The sequence below is a fragment of the Saimiri boliviensis genome, chromosome 15, assembly GCF_048565385.1.
Source record: "Saimiri boliviensis isolate mSaiBol1 chromosome 15, mSaiBol1.pri, whole genome shotgun sequence".
In the NCBI taxonomy this organism is placed as follows: Eukaryota; Metazoa; Chordata; class Mammalia; order Primates; family Cebidae; genus Saimiri; species Saimiri boliviensis.
Window position 1 is genome coordinate 38,509,457 of NC_133463.1, and position 17,369 is coordinate 38,526,825.

The 17,369-nt window shown below is 38.5% G+C and overlaps 1 protein-coding gene across 1 annotated transcript; it reads left to right on the forward strand.

Moving 5' to 3' along the window:
* The first annotated feature begins 2,724 nt into the window (after positions 1 to 2,724).
* On the forward strand, positions 2,725 to 5,987 carry DCAF4L2 (DDB1 and CUL4 associated factor 4 like 2). The gene has a single exon (XM_003940504.3). It carries the CDS (start codon positions 2,765 to 2,767, stop codon positions 3,950 to 3,952), a length of 1,188 nt encoding a protein of 395 aa, XP_003940553.1. The 5' UTR covers positions 2,725 to 2,764; the 3' UTR covers positions 3,953 to 5,987.
* Positions 5,988 to 17,369: the final 11,382 nt, after the last annotated feature.

Genomic DNA, 17,369 nt, shown 5'->3' on the forward strand with positions numbered 1-17,369 from the left:
GCAGTCTAAGTTTGGATAGCATATCCACTATGTGTAGTTATGTGATCTTAGACAATCAATCATGGGTGCCCTAAGAGCTCTCAATGGCCAAAGCTGAAACAATATTAGCAAATAAATAAATGAAGTATAAAATAAATATTCAAGAGGCCCTACTACATAAATAAATGAATAAATTAATAAAGAAACACCTACAAAAATCTCCCTTATAGACAATTCCTAATAATTGATGTGGATGCTCTGCCCTCAAGAAACTAGAGCATAAATCCCTACTCCTGAAGTGAAAGATATGCAAAGCTACTTCCTTTCAAAGGGTACAGTATAAAAAAAGAGGGAGAGATGTTTATAGCATACAGTGGAGAAACTCAAGAAACATTACCTGTCAGGTGACCAAAGTTAACATCAGTGATGATAAGTCGTGTCCATAGTCTATACTCTTAATGGGATGGCATTTTCTTCTGTTGTCTTCCTCCAGAAACATAAAACCCCAGTGTTAACATGGGAAAAACATCACACAACTCTCGACTGAAAGACATTTATAAGATATGAGACCAATACTACTCAAGCTGTCATGGACATGAAAAGCAAGAAAAGTCTAAGAAAAGGTCAAAGCCAAGAGAAGCATAAGGAAACATGATTAATATTATAACATGGATGGGATCCTCAAACCCCAACAGGTCATTGGATGAAAACTAAGAAAATACAAATAAAACATGAACTTTAGTTAATAATTAAGTATCAATATTGGTTAATTAACATAATGAATTTATCATTCTAGTGTAAAATGTTAATACTATGGAAACTGGGTGCGGAGTATGCAGGAATTCTCTATACTATCTTTGTAAGTTTTCTGTAAATCTGAGACTGTTCCAGAATTTTTAAAGGTGCTATTTAAAAAATTAAATTGCCTAGACACTCACATGCAAAGGTAAAAATTGGATAAAAACTTACCAGCAATATGTTGTTTATATGAACCCATTTATATAATAGAACAAATTTAAATTGAAAGTAAAAGGTGAGAAAAGATACAGCAAACACTATCAATCAGAAATCTTGGTTGCATGTATAACTATTGGACAAAGAAGGGTTTAACGATAAGGATACTATAATATAAGGGAACATAGATTTAAAAAATAAAAGTTGAAAAAGAATGTTTCATAATAATAATGGCAATCATTCAACAGGAAGACAAAACAATTACACATTTTATGTACCTAACATCAACTTAAAATATATAAAGTAAAAACTTTGACAAATTTAATAGAATATGTAACTCCTCAATCTTAACTAGATTTTGAAATGTCTTATTGAGAAACTGACAGAAGAGATAAACAAAATACATATAATTATAAAAAATTTGAAAAATGTATTAACCAACTATATCTCTCTCCCTCTCTGCTTATATATGTCTATATTTATATTTCTACTCATATCTACATCTCTGTATATCTACATCAAGTAACTGAAGACTGTGCATTCTTTTCAAGTGAACATGGAAATATAAATCAAGCCTTATGAAATTCCAAAGGTCTTAACTTATACAATGTATGTTCTCTGACCATAGTTGAATTAAGCTAATTATTAACAACATAAAGGTAACTTGAAAAATTCCAAATATCTGAAAATTAAAGAATACCTGAACATGAATCTCAAAAAAGAGGATGTCCGAATAACCAATAAGCACATGAAAAAGTGTTAACCCATACTTCTGTGGAAAGTCCACATCAAAACTGCATGATCTAATGTACGCCTACCCATATTTCTTTTTCTTCTTTGGAGACAGAGTCTTGCTCTGTCACCAGGCGTCAGGATGAAGTGCAATGGTGCAATCTCGGCTCACTGCAACCTCCGCCTCCCGTGTTCAAGCAATTCTCCTGCCTCAGCTTCCCGAGTACCTGGGACTACAGGCACGCGCCACCACACCCTGCTAATTGTTGTATTTTTAGTAGAGAAGGGGTTTCACCCTATTGGCCAGGCTGGTCTTGAACTCCTGACCTCGTGATCAGCCCACCTTGTCCTCCTAAAGGTATGAACTTTAGGGGAATTACAGGTGTGAGCTACCACTTCTGGCTCAATTTCACTTCTTAGTAAATAAAAGCGAGGTATGCATACAGCTATTATGACGTGTAAGAGGAGCGGAAAGGATTCTTCAAACAGGAATAGAAATGAATAAAAGTAGCTGACAGAGTAGGAGAAAACTTGAGAGAAGAAGCGGAACCCTTGTATCAGATGGTGTGATTCTTTTTTTTTTTTTTTTTTCTTTTCCCCTGAGACGGAGTCTTGCTCGGTCACCAGGCTGGAGCACAGTGGCGCATTCTGCACTCACTGCAACCTCCGCCTCCCAGGTTCAAGCGATTCTTCCACCTCAGCCTCCCGAGTAGCTGGGACTACAGGCGTCTGCCACCACGCCCGGCTAATTTTTGTATTTTCAGTAGAGACGGGGTTTCACCATGTTGGCCGGGATGGTCTCTGATGTCTTGACCTCGTGATTCCCCCGCCTTGGCCTCCCAAAATGGTGGGATTACGGTTGCGGACACCACAGTGCCCTGCCCAGATCGCATGATTCTAACGAGAGTTGCATCAGGGCACGTCAGCGCGTTCGTGATTTCGGCAAGGTGACGAGGAATTTCATCCGGGTCGACCTCATGCTGCGCAGGCGCAGTTGTAGCGGAAAGTTCTTCCGGGACCGGTCGTGCCTGGTAAGAAGCCGTACTTCTGCTTGCTCCTGGTACGGAACTTCCTCTTAGGAAGGAGATCATCGATCGAAATGGAGAGCAAAAGACCGCGACTGCTCCAGGAAGAGGACAAGCAGAAAACAGTAGCCAGAGTGGCGCTCAATGCACCTTCCATGCTACGAAAGAACCAGCTGGGTTTCCTCGGATTCACCAACTATTGCCGTTTAGCTCGTGAGCTGCGTGTCAGGTGCATGCAGCGGAAGAAGGTCCAGATTTATAGCTGGGATCCATCCTCTTTGATAGGCGTCCGATTTAACTTAATACTGGCAAATACCAACACTGACCAGCTCTTCACAGTGCACCGAATCGAAGCTGGCGGCTTCAAGTATGGCGTCATCACCATCCGAGGTCTGAGGACCCCTGAGCTCAATGTATACTCGCACAAATACCTGTACGTCCCTAACCGAAAGGTGAATTCTTCATGCTGGGCCTCGCTGAATCATTTGGATTCCCACCTTCTGCTGTGCTTCGTGGGATTTGCAGAGACTCCGAGCTGTGCCGTGCTGCTCCCAGCGTCACTGTTCATAGGTAGCTACCCAGGAATGTGTCTGCCTGGCATGCTCTGCACTTTCCAGATCCCGGATGCCTGGTCCTGTGCCTGGTCTATGAGTGTCCACGCATATCACTGCTTCAGTACAGGTTTGTCTCGGCAGGTCCTGTTGACCAACGTGGTGACGGGACACCAGCAGTCATTTGGGACTAACAGTGATGTCTTGGCCCAGCAGTTCGCAATTATGACTCCTTTGTTGTTCAATGGCTGTCGCTCTGGGGAGCTTTTTGGCATCGATGTGCGTTGTGGAAATCAAGGCAGAGGATGGAAGGCCCTTTGTCTGTCCCATGACTCAGCAGTGACCTCTCTGCAGATCCTCCAAGACGGACATAGCCTGCTGGCGTCAGACATGACTGGAACGATCAAGCTGTGGGACATTAGGGCCACTAAATGTGTAACACAGTATGAAGGTCATGTGAATAAGTCCGCCTACCTGCCCGTGCATGTGAACGAGGAAGAAGGTGTTGTGGCGGCCGTGGGCCAGGACTGCTACACGAGAATCTGGAGCCTCCGTCATGGCCACCTGCTCACAACTATACCCTCCCCATACCCTGCCTCGGAGGACGACATTCCCAGTGTGGCCTTCTCTTCTCAGCTTGGCGGCTTCCGAGGAGCACCAGGGCTGCTCATGGCTGTCCGGGAGGACCTTTATTGTTTCTCCTACAGTTAATTCTTCAGGGTGCAGCCCAGAGGAACGTGGATTTGACTTGAAAAAGTAAAGAGTATGGTATTACCGTTTCTATGACCGCATTTTAAGAGCTGTTCCATGTTTGTAGATCCCATTCATCTGGCTGCTAGGGGTAAGGTGCTTTTTTATGTGAAGATAGTTTTATAAAGTTATTTCAGTTAAACTGTGGGCTTAGAGAGTTAAGTCCTTTTCATAAAAGGTTATTACTTCCTTTTCTTATTGAATACCTTAAGAATAGTTACCCTCTCTCCCTTTTTTTAAACAAAAAATACTTTTCTAAGGACTGAAGATTGGTAAAAACTAAAATTAAAACTGCTTCTTTCACCAGAAGCCCTTTAGAGAAGCATAATAATGCACCGGTGAAACTATTTGACTAGTTCTATCTGGGTTCTGGAAATATATACATCAGTGCTTGAGAAGTCCAGAGGGAGAGGAGAGGAGGGGGAGATCATTTCTCTCAGTTTCTACAGAAGTTTTTGAGGCTACATTTTGGAATCATTAAACTTGGCCTTCTCAATCTCAATAGCATATCTCTGAGATTCTTCTTTTATTATTTTCCATAGACAATGGAAGGAAAAGTGGATCTTTTTAAATAATGGAAGTTTTAAACCGTCCTTAACGTGCCTTTGTTGAGCCACCTTCCAGAATGTAAAGTTTCTTCCAGAATGCAGCTCTGGTTTCTATAATGATGACTTGAATGTCAGAGTCAAGGGCTCAGTGTCAAAGGTAATTGGCCTTGACTTTTGTAATTTAGGAGCAGCAGTTTGTGAGATGTTTATTCAAAGTGTTAAAGAGCTTGTTTTCTACCAAACAAGCTAGAAAAGACAAAAGAAAACACAAAACTCATGTAATATAGTTAGTGCTACTTCTTAATAGCCAAATCCTGGAAGTGATCTGACTTTGCAAAATGCTAAAATTGATAAATAATTTGTGCTGTAATCATACAATTGGATAAAGCATATTATGAAATAAGGCACAATTGCTATATGAAACAGTGTGGATTAATCTCAACATGTTGATTGTAAATGTAGGTAGAAATGATTACAAAGTGATTCAGTTCTAAAATTCAAAAGCAGTAAAAACTTACCTATGAATACAGGGTAACTGTGGAAGGAAGAACAGATATTGTTTGGTTTTTTCTTCTTTTTCTTTTTAGGATATTGTTTGGGAAGTAACATGGGGAAACTTTAAAAATGCTGTTTTATTTTTCTTGATCCTTGATACATACATGTTTTCTATGTCTATACACTTCACACTTTATATAATACCTCAAAAATAAAAATATGAAAGCAGAACACTCTTGTAATTGGTCAGGCAAGGGAATGATGATGGCTCGGACCTGAATATGAGACGTAAAAATAATAAGAAAAATCAGAAATGATTTCATTGGAAGATCATTTGAAGGTAGTATTAATAAGACTTGCTGATGAGAGTAATCTAGAAAGTGAAAGACAGAATAAAGATTGCAGCTTTTTTGTTAACTTTAGGACTGGTGGATGGTGGTGTCATTTACTAAAATGGGGAGGATTTGAAGTGAAAAAGTTTTAGGTGAAGGGAATAATGCCAAGTTTTAGGCAACTATTAAACATCTAATTCTGTAGATCGGAGGTGATGTCAGGACATAGATGAGGTTAATATAGTAATTACATATTGATAGAGGAATAGATCAGTAGAGAAGATGCAGAAGAGTGGTTAGGTGCATAGATTTTTGAAATCAGTTAAATTAGTTTTTGATACTCACTTGATGTATGATGGGAGAAATTGTGTTAGCTTTACTTGTTACCATTTTTTCATTGTAAAATGTCTTAGATAATAAAACTAACTCATAAAGTAGACACTGTTTTAAAGGATGTATACATTATCTCTTTTACATTATAAGCATTCAATAAGAACTAGCTGCAGATGTTATCTTTTAAAAGAAGTCCAAAAACAGCTATAGGCAGTTGACAAAATGTAATGACTACTTAACTTGCGAAACTGTTTACCCTCACTTGCAAATAAAATAAATGCGAATAAAGCAATGATTATGTATTGTTTTCATTTGTTATTCTAGTACAATTTTTGTTAGTAGCAACTTTATTTAAAATTGCCAAAAACTAGAAGCAAACCAAGATGTTCCTCAAAAAGTGATGGTTAAACAAACTAGTACACATACTTATATGATGGAATATTACTTAGCAATAAAAATAAATGAGCTATTAAGCCACAAAAGGACATGGACAAATCATAAGTACTTGTTTTGAAGAAGCCAATTTCAAAAGGCTATATTTGTAAAATTCCAACTATATGGAAGTATGGAAAAGACAAAACTATAGAGATGGTTAAAAGTATCAGTGATTTCCCAGAGTTCAGCAGGAGGGGAAAGAGGTCAATAGGTGCAGTGCAGGGATGTTGTTTTTGTTTTTTCTTTTTCTTTTTTTTTTTTTTTGAGATGGAATCTCCCCTGTCACCTAGGCTGGAGTGCAATGGTGTGATCTGGGCTCACTGTAACCTTTGCTTCTTGGGTTCAAGTGATTCTCCTGCCTCAGCCTACTAAGTAGCTGGGATTACAGGCGTGCACCACCACGCCCAGTTAATTTTTTATATCTTTACTAGAGATGGGGTTTCACTATGTTGGACAGGCTGGTGACCTTGTGATCTACCCGCCTCAGCCTCCCAAAGTGCACCACACCTGGCCAGGGATTTTTAGGGTAGTGAAATCATTCTGCATGATACTGTAATGATGGATGTTTGACATTATGCATTTGTCAAAACTCAGAGCTGTATAACACAAAGAATATACCCTAACGTAAGTTATAGATTTCAGTTAATTATAATTATCAATATTGGTTCATTAGTTGTAACAAATGTGCTATACTAATGGAAGATGTTAATAATAGGGTAAGTTGTAGAGTAGAGAAGTGGCAAATGCTCAGTTTTTTATACTGTTTATATTACCTGTTCAGTTTCATGTTAACCTAACACTTCCTAAAAATCTAATAATTATTATTTTAAAAAATTAGTTATGATCACAGAAACCAGAACAATGTGGAGCAGGTTGTTCTTGAGAAGTATCACTAAGACAACAACGTCCGTGAAGAAGACAAAACTTCCCTTCAAGCTGCAAGTAGAATTATGTTCAAGTCCTGTTAGCTAATGATGTTATGATGTAAGACATAATCAAGGCATTAAGCCCTTTTTTTTTTTTTTTTTTTTGGAGACAGTGTCTTGGTCTGTCAATCAGGCTGGTGTGTAGTGGCACAGTTTCAGCTTGGCTCACTGTAACCTCTGCCTCCTCAGTTTAAGCGATTCTCATGCCTCAGCCTCCTGAGTAGCTGGTATTAGAGGTAGGCCACGCCTAGCTAATTTAAAAATTTTTTATTTTTATTAAAGATGGAGTTTCACCATGTTGGCCAGGTTGGTCTCACACTCCTGACCTCAGCTGATCTGCCTGCCTTGATCTCCCGAAGTACTGGGATTATAGCCGTGAGCCACCATGCCTGGCCTAATTTTTGTATTTCTTAGTAGAGGTGGGATTTCACCATGCTGGCCAGTCTGATTTCAAACTCCTGACCTCAAATGATCCACCCACATAGGCCTCCCAAAATGCTGGAATTACAAATATAAGCCAGGGGGCTCAGCCATTAAGGTCTATTATTATGCAATGCCTTGACATCTGGTGCAGTCAAGAGGAACGCTGATGGTCTAATGAATATTTTTTCTTCCCACTCTGCTCCCACAGATAAGTTTCTTAGCCTGTTAACCCTTTTTATCAAGGAGACTAGGCACAGTGCCTGCTTATTTCTGACAAGCAGGTTTATGGTCCTGCAAGCCCATGGAATTATTAAAACAAGCCAATCCTGTTCTCCCAAGGCAAACAAGAGTCACCTGACCATCTTACAACTACAATGCCTGTCTCCCTGATTGTTCACTTTGTTCTCAAATGCAAACCTGTGTGACCCCGTGCAATGTGCAGTGTCCTCCTCCCTCAGGCTGTGAGTAAATGTGACTAATAAACTGCTATCAATCTCATCTATCCAGGGGCCACCTATCTCCATAACCCTAGAGTTAGAAATCCTTCCTCACCAATGGGGTGACTAAAAAGAAATTAAAATAGATGAGTCTTACCTATCAGTACAACAAGAAGAAATTAAAACAGATGGGTCTTACCTATCAGTAAAACAATGGTTCCAAAAACTGGAACCCCTAATGGGCTTAGGCTACTCAAAATTTCTTCCAGAAATTGGAGAGAGGGTACAGAAATCTGCTGATGCATACCATGAACACTTGCCAGCTGGTAGAGTTAAAATTGATTTTGTCACAGATAGTAGTGGCTACATAATTCTGGTAAAGTCCTTGGACAGGTGAGGACATGCAGCTTAGCTCCAGAAAGTGTTCAATATATCCAATACTCATAGGTATCTCTCCAGTGTGCATATTTGTATGAATGGGATTCAGTTATAAAGGCTGCTTGCAGAGCATCTCTCTGGTGTATGTCAGGTTTTGTTTCATTCCCTTCATTCCTGAAAGTCTTTGTCCAGTATTCACTTGCTGGTTCCAAATTAAGTTAAGTCTTTGGCTGAAGACTTTCCTGAATTTATTTTATTTATAATGCCTATCTGGATTGTGAATTTTCTGCTGCTCAATCAGAGCAGACATTTAGTTGAAGCTTTTCCCACATAAGGCTTTTCTCTCTAGTAAACTTTTTGGTGTCAAACGAGGTTGGTCTTTTTACTAAATCATTTCCAATATCTGCTTTACTCATAAGACTTTGCTGCATTCCCTATTATTGAAAGAGGCTTAGAGTATGATTAGAGAATTCCTCATATCCACTCTATTAATTAAGCTTTTCTTTATTATGGATACTTTGATGTTTAACGGGGATGGAGATATGAAAAAAAAATTTCCACATTTGCTGTATTCCAAATGTCCTTTCACATTCTTCAGTGTGAACTCTCTAGTGCTTAGTAGGTATGGGGTTGTGGATTACTGATGTCTCCCATTTGATACACTCAAAAGACCTTTCTTTAATATGAACTGTTTTGTGTTGAGTGGAGTTGAAGCACTGGCTAAGGAAATTCCCAGAGTGGGTGTACATATAAGGTGTTTCTCCATTGTGAACGCTCGCATGCATAATCAAGTTGTATTTTTGGGTAAGTAATTTTCTGCCTTTGCTGTTTTCGTAAGGATTTTATTCAATATGTATTATCTGGTGCTTAACAAGTATTTATTGTGATTGAGGACTTTCTAATACTCAGGACTTCCATAGTGCCTTTGTCCAATGTGAATGGCCTCCTCCCACCTGGTGCTCTGGTGGGTCACCCCTTCCACACTGTGAGGGACCTGATGCTTGAGAAAACCTAAGCTGGTCAGAAAATCCTTCTTACCCTTTCTACATATGAAGGGCTTTTATGACAGGTGGACTCTGGAGTTCTTCAAAACTCAGTCCCTGCTCTCTTTTTTTATTATTCACCATGCAGCGTCTGGTTTTGGTAAAGGTTTGCTCTGAACCAGAAGCCTCTCTCATGTATACAATGTCTTCCAAACTGGACTACATATGGCACTGGAGTGGGCCTTCTGGGTAGACATTCCTGTCTTGGAAGCCTTGACATGTGACACCCCATGTACACAATCACTGCATTCAAAAGTTGCTTCCTTAGTCTTTAATCTGCAAACAACCATGCCAGTTTCTCTCCAAGCACTTCTTGCCATGGCTGAAATTCTGTCCACATAATCAGGCACTATATTAGGCTCATAGAGCTTCCATGACAAAATACTGCAGACTTGATGGCTTAAACAACAGACATTTATTTTTTCACAGTTTTGTAGGCTGGAAATCCAAGGCCAACTTGTCAGCAAGTTTGGTTTCTTCTGAACCATGTCTCATTGGTTTACAGGCAACTGCCTTCTTGCTGTGTGCTCATGTGGCTTTTCTGTGTGTGTCCAATCCTGGTATCTCTTCCCCTTTATATAAGGATACCAGTCCTGTTGAATTAGGACCCCACCCTTACGGTCTCATTTAACCTTACTTAACTCTTTAAAGGTTCTGTTTCCAGATACAATCACATTGGGGGTTAGGGCTTCAATATATGAATTTGTTGGGGACACAATTCTGTCCATAATATACACCTAGGGCTCTCCTTACCACTACAGTTGGATAATTTCATGGGACCAGGAAGATGCTAATATGCATGGTTCCTAAGTGCTCCTGCATTTATCTGAACCTAAGTTATAGGAGCCAGAATGATTGCCACCACACTTTTTTTTAAAAGATAGAATTTGGTTGTAAATGGGAAAGGGGAAAAGTGTGCACATACACAGTTGTGAGGAATGTAAAATTTAGATACTTGTAGAGGTTAACTTTGAAAAATGTAGCAAAATTTTAGAACTTTGCATAATTTTAAAATCAAAGTAATTTCATTTCTAGGAATTTGTCCCCTTTCTCTAAATTAATAGACATACAGAGATATTTGTTTATTTTCTACTATTTTCCTATATACAACATGCAACTTGATACATAAACTATATACAAGAATACATTTTGATAGGAAAATACACATTTTATATATGCCATTCTGACATACAATCATTTGAAATGTATCAATATTATATTATAAGAGCTTGAGGGGAAGGAAAGAACTAGTATGTTAAATGTAAGAATTGTCATATGACCTAAGATGTCTTCACATGAAAAGAATGATTTTAGAGAGGAAAAAGTTAATTATGTATATGTAGTGAAAGAGGGACGTTTATTTAAGCAAGTGAACTTGTAATTTTGGCCAAATCAAGTGAAATAGCTATCCTTTGATTTGGAAAAAATTATCAAGATAGTTACAAGAAAGTAACATAACTAGCTACCTAATTTAAGAATGATAATTTTGAATATAGATACATTCTACATGTTTGGCTAAAGATACACCCTATTTATATTACATTTTTCATCTGATATAAATCGACATTTTTCATCTAATATAAATTGAAGTAAGATGAAAAATGTAATATAAATTGGGTGTATCTTCAGCCAAACCCTTTTTTTTTTTGGAGGGGGGAGCGGGTGGAATTAGAGAAAATATTCTCCTAAAGATTTAGATTGTAGAGCTGCTTTTCCCCACGTGGTTTTATTCAGAACAACATTGATTTCAGAAATTGCCTTGTCCATACCAAAAAACAAACCAAGAAGAAAACAAAACCCAAAACAATCCCTCTCTAAATGTGTGACCGCATCCTGTGAGTGAGGGAGGGGGTTTTCCCTAGAGGAAATGGCCCTTCCCACTGTCCTTCCTGCTGTGGAGAGAACGGTGGTTTCAGAAAAATAAAGAGGAAAAAAAACTTTCCACATTTTGGGGCCAAAAGGTTGAGAGACTCTGTGGTGAAGTATCTGGAGCTTTTCCTTGGCTATGTGTGGGAGTAATAACTAGTTCTCTGACACATGGAAATAATCAAGATATTTGCAAGACCTTCAGATTAGGTCAAGGTTCTTTGAGTCCAAAGAGATACCACTGCTATTGCCAGTGAAATACCTTCTCTTCCTGATTTTAATGTCAATTACTCCTGCGTGATGGAGACTCATTTCTTTACCTGCTGTCAGTGTTGTGCTGGTAAATGTTTAACAGCCAATTCTAGGGGTATGGGTGGGAGCCCTGATTTGTAGCATTTACAATTTTCATGGTGTAAGTATTCCCACTTTGGACAATTTCAAGCTGTTAATGTGATGCTACATGTTGAGAAGAGATGTACATCATTGGCTCTGCACTGTCTCTTGGCATGAGACATCTGAAGTGACAGAGCAGTGCTATACCTCAACATTGAATGGGAAAATGCTGCAGGTGTATTTTCATTTGAAGAATTATAATCATTAAATCATGATTTCCCACAGAATTAAATTTGCAAGGATAAGAATCACAGATCTCTAAATGAGTCACAGGGAGTGATGGTAAGCTGAGCATCTCCTACTGCTACCCTTTGCTTCCTGAGCCTAGATATTCTACTTATGGAGTAGAATACCATATGATATTTATTGATTTAGGATATATACTGCATTCTGGAAGATGGTTCTGTATTCTTTCAGTATTGTATCTCTAAGCCAATTTTTAAGCTTCTTGTCAAAAGGTTATTCCATTGTTCTATCATGCCATCAGTTTATTTGTTAGAATGTTCCTCTAAGCTACTATTAGACAAACTGTAGACCAAGCTTGTCCAATCTGTGTCCTGTGGGCTGCATGTGACCCAGAATGGCTTTGAATGCAGCCCAATACAAATTTGTAAACTTATAAAAATATTTTGAAATTTTTTTTAGCTCATCATCTATCTTTAGTTTTATGTTATGTGTGACCCAAGACAATTCTTCTTCCAGTGTGGCCCAGGGAAGCCAAAAGATTGGACACCCCTCCTCTAGGGCCTGACCTCCCTTTTCTTAAAACACTTACTTTAGAAAACTTATAAAAGTAAGTTCTATCTCTTCCCTTTGAGATATAAATGTTTCAAAAAGGCCTCCTGCCAGTTTTACATCCCAGAATGTCTTAAGGAACTGGGAGCCATCCCTCTGAAATAAAATCATTGAGGAATAGAGTATCCCTATCTCCCAGTCTAGGTGGGAGGGTAAGAGCCTACCTTTAATAAGCACCACTTGGCAAATAGAGGGGCCCTAATCACAGAGAAAAAAACACTTGGAAACTGAGGAATAACTCAATGTTTTTTATATATTTCAATGATCAACCTCCCCTCTAACATCCTCCCATGTTTTTCAATGTACTCACCCCAGTAATCAGAAAACATCACTCACTTAGACAGCTGTCTTCTCTCCCCAATTGTAAATGCTTTGACAAAAGTTTTCTTGACTGATTAACTTTGTCCAGTGTAATTTTTGCATTGTCAATGGATCTCTTTGTTCAAGGTGTCATTTTGTGAAATGTTGTGCAGGTGAATCTGACACTGTAAACTTTTAACTATTAGTGTTAGCTGAGGCCCTAGAGGCAGCAAACACAAACTATACATGGGATAGCTGTGTTTTTCCAGTCAAGATAGATCCTTTCTCCTTCCACAGTAGAATGAATCCAGAGTAAGTCAGCTTGCCACCAACACTAGTCTGGTACTTGCTTCCAAAGTAATGGTACTTTATTGGTGAATTTTAACTTTTTTTTTTTTTTAATCTGTGACTAGTACATTAGACGTTCAGTAGTTGTAGGATCTGGATTGGCCTTATGATTATGACACTATGTTACTGAGCCCAGGCATCACCTTCCCTGACATCATAGTTACATGAGCACATGGAGCCAACACTGGAATGGTTCACAGAAAAGACAAGCCATGTTAAGCTACTTGAGCTATTTTGTACACTTTGTTTATTAGTGCTCCTTAATAATGGATGCACACTGTTGGAAAATAACACATTGATACAAGGATCCTCACACTTCGGTCCCACTCAGATAGATATGTTCACAGATCTCCATTACACAACCCTAATATCTAACTATCAATGAAGCCCTTTGTCACTGTTAATTGAATCCATGCATATTCTTACCTTGTAACACTTCTCTTTCCAACAAAGTATGTAACCAAATGCATTGCCCAAAACTCTGGCCATTGGATAGACTTCTCCTCACCACTCTCTTTCAGTACCCTCTCTTAAGTGAGTTGACAGGTGTATTAGTCTCTTTTTTCTTTGTTATAAATAAATACCTGAGATGGGTAATTTATAAAGAAAAGAGGTTTAATTGACTCACATTTCTGCAGGCTGTACAGGAAGCATTATGACATCTGCAGAGGCTTCTGAAGCTTAAAATCATGGTGAAGCAGGTAGCAGCCATGTCACATGGTGAAAGCAGGGTCGAGAGAGTGAGGGGAGAAGTGCTATACAATTTTATACAACCAGATCTCACAGGATTACCTCCATCTTGTGAGGATGGTACTAGGAGGGATGGTGTCACCCCATGATCTAATCATCTCCCACCACCAACACTGAGGATTACATTTCAATAGGAGACTTGGGAAACCATAGCATCAGGAAACTGTATTAACAGGAAACTGTAATGCACTTTTGGTTTGGACTCACACATTGAGCCAATCTACCCATAAACCAAACTCTGCCGTTTCTCTCCTCTTTCAGCTAGTTATAAGGATTCCTCATATCTCTCGAAATGTGGGCTGAAGGAGAGACTCTGGTGTAGTGGTGGTAGATAACATGGACATCTGGGCATCCTGCTGTAGTTCTTACTATGTCTTCAGCTTTTCCTGCCTTCTGGTTGCAAGATATAGAAGCCATTTTATATGCCACCAAAGAGGTATTCTGGTTTTGTATGCTACCAAGGGGGTCCTCTGGCTTTTAGATGCTGCCAAAGAGGTCTTTAATTGGTGATTAATTACCCTCAACCTTCATTTGCCAACACAATGTCAATAACTCCCATCAAGAACTATCTTATTTCATGTTTCTGTAAGGTTTGTTAGAGTTACAGTTCCTCTCTCATTTCCCAAGCCTGACATATGCATCAACTAGCACCTTAACTTCCACCAGTATCCCATTTTCATTCACCATGGGTGAAAATGTAACAATTTTACACTTATAGCATGTTTGGGGATGTTATTGTTTTTATTTTCTGGGACCACTTCTGGCATCCACTGTTTGGGGTCATGTGTCTCAGCATGAGATTCAGATAGACTTACATGCAAGATTTTTCTTGGGGAGTGATATTAGTTTCTCAAGGCTGTTATAACAAGTTACTGGCTTAAAGCAACAGAAATTTATTCTGTCACAATTCTGGAGGCTGCATATCTGAAATCACATGTCACCTGGGTCACACTCCATCTGAAAGCTCTAGAAGAAGATACTTCCTTGCCTCTTTCAGTTTCTAGTGGTTTCTTGAATTCTTTGGCTTGTGGTATTACCTTCACTTTAACTCACCATTGGGAACAAGATGCCTAGAGTAAACTTGGGCACTGCCTGTTAATACCTTTTGGCTTACTACAGTTATCAGAAAGGGACTTAGTTGTGACTTACCAGCAGCAAACAGCAGTATACACATACACTCACATATATCTATATATGTGTATATATATTTATATATATATACAGATACACATACCTATTACTATACATATGTAAATATGTCATATATATCATCTATATTATCTATACATGTGTATCATGTAAATATTTATTCATATATATTTATTTATTCATGTGTATATAATAGTGTATAATATTTTTTTCTAAATAATTGGCTTATGTGATTTTTGGGGCTGGCAAGTCTGAGATCCATAGGATAAAACAGCAAGCTGAAAACTCAGGTGAAAGTTAAACTTGCAGTCTTGAGTTTGAATTTTATAGGTCAGGCCAGCAGGCTGAAAACAGGCAGAATTTCTATTTTATAGTCTTGAGGCCAAGTTCCTCCTTCTCTGAAAAAAACGGTTTTTACTATTAAGATTTTCATCTGATTGGATAAGGCCCATCCATATTATGCAGGTAATCTGCCTTATTAAAGTCTAGTGAAATATAAAATACCTTACAGCAACATGTAAGAACTGTTGGTAGGAAACAACTGGGCACCCATAGACTAGCCAAATTGATATGCAAAATTAACTAATTACAGTATTTGTCTCTTGGTGGTAAGAGATAGGATTCTATTTTTTTTTAAGTTTTGACACTTTGTTTTTTTTGTTTTCCAGAGTTTTAAAAATATGCACACAATAATTTCTAACTTTAAATGTCAATAAACTTTATATTATTAAAATGTGAATGTATGTGCCATAATGTCTTAAAGTAGAAGAAAATAATATTGTAGACATGATTTTCAGTATCTGCAGAAAAACAAGCATATCAAGTATCAACTGATTTTTAAGTTGAAGAAGTATTTTCATGTAGACCAGAAACTAGGTTTGTTCCCACAATTTTCAGTAATAAATCAGATATCATGTGATGTTCTTTGAGCTGCTGGCCTTCTGAATATTTCTCTCTTTTATAAAATGGGGATAAAACTTGTGTTGCCTTCTCTTAATAGAAAGCAGCATAAGTTAGCTAATGATTCCAAGTGGTGCAGGTTATTATTAGACTGTTTCCATAATCTGTTCCATTTTTTATCCATTGTAAAATGATGTGCTGCTTTTCCCTCAAAAGAGTTGTTAAAAACCAGAAACAGATTAAAGCCTGGGAAGCTCTTATTCCCACCAACTCACTTCCCATCGGTTATATTATGGAGAAAATTAGCCTTTGTCCATTGTGTACACTGTTTCATGGAAGAACTCTGAAATCTAGTAAGGTCATTATATTGCCATTCTCAGGGTTACAAAAATATGACTTATAATAAGAGGAAACTTTAGGGCTCTCCTCTCAGAGAAGAATGACAGTCTTAGGCACTTTATAATGAGGAGCCTCATTACAAGCTTACTGTCATCTTTAAGGCCTATATAAGCGTTTAGTTAGTTGTACTAGCATGTGCTTTTAGCTATTTTACCAACTAATAAATTTTTATAGTGTCCTTCCACTCCATTATATTACCTTCAGGTAGAATCTTCTCTGATTGCTCTTGGAGTACAGTCTTCATGCTTTTGAGAAACTCAGTCCTAACCACTTGATGCTCCTCTTCACACTGACTGGCAAATTCCTCACATGGAACAGCAATCATTCTGAACAAGAATTTTTTTGCTGGGAATGGTGGCTCATTCCTGTAATCCCAGCTCTTTGGAAGGTCCTGGAGGGCAGACTGATTGAGCCCAGTGTTTCTAGCCTAGCTGGACAACATCATAAACATTAGCTAGGCATGGTGGTGTGCCTCTGTAGTCCCAGCTACTCGGGAGGCTGAGGTGAGAGGATCACCTGAGCCCAGGAGGTGGAGGTTGCAGTGAGCTGAGATGGTGTCACTGCATTCCAGCCTGGGTGACAGAACGAAACTGTGTCTCAAATAATAATAATAATAATAATAATAATAATAATAATAAATAAATAAATAAATAAAAAGGAAAAGAAATAATTTTCCATAAGTCCTTTAATCCTTTCATAGTACCTCTTTTTTCTTTTCTCCAGCCTCCTTAGGCAAGAATCTCTGGGATAGGTCAATTTGAAAAGAAAATTGCAAACATTGGCTCTTAATCCTATAATGGAGAGGCTTTCCATTGAAAAAATAAATGATAGGCTTTCTTTTTTCTTTAAAAACATTTTAAGACAGAGTCTTGCTCTGTCACCAGGCTGGAGTGCAGTGGTGCAATCTTGGCTCACTGCAACCTCTGTCTCCCTGGTTCAAGCCATTCTCCTCCTTCAGCCTCCTGAGTAGCTGGGATTACAGGAACCCACCACCACGCCTGACTAATTTTGGTACTTTTAGTGGAAATGGGATTTTGCCATATTGGCCAGGCTGGCCTTGAACTCCTGACCTCAAGTGATCCATCTGCCTCAGCCTCCCAAAGATTCTAGGATTACAGGCATGAGCCA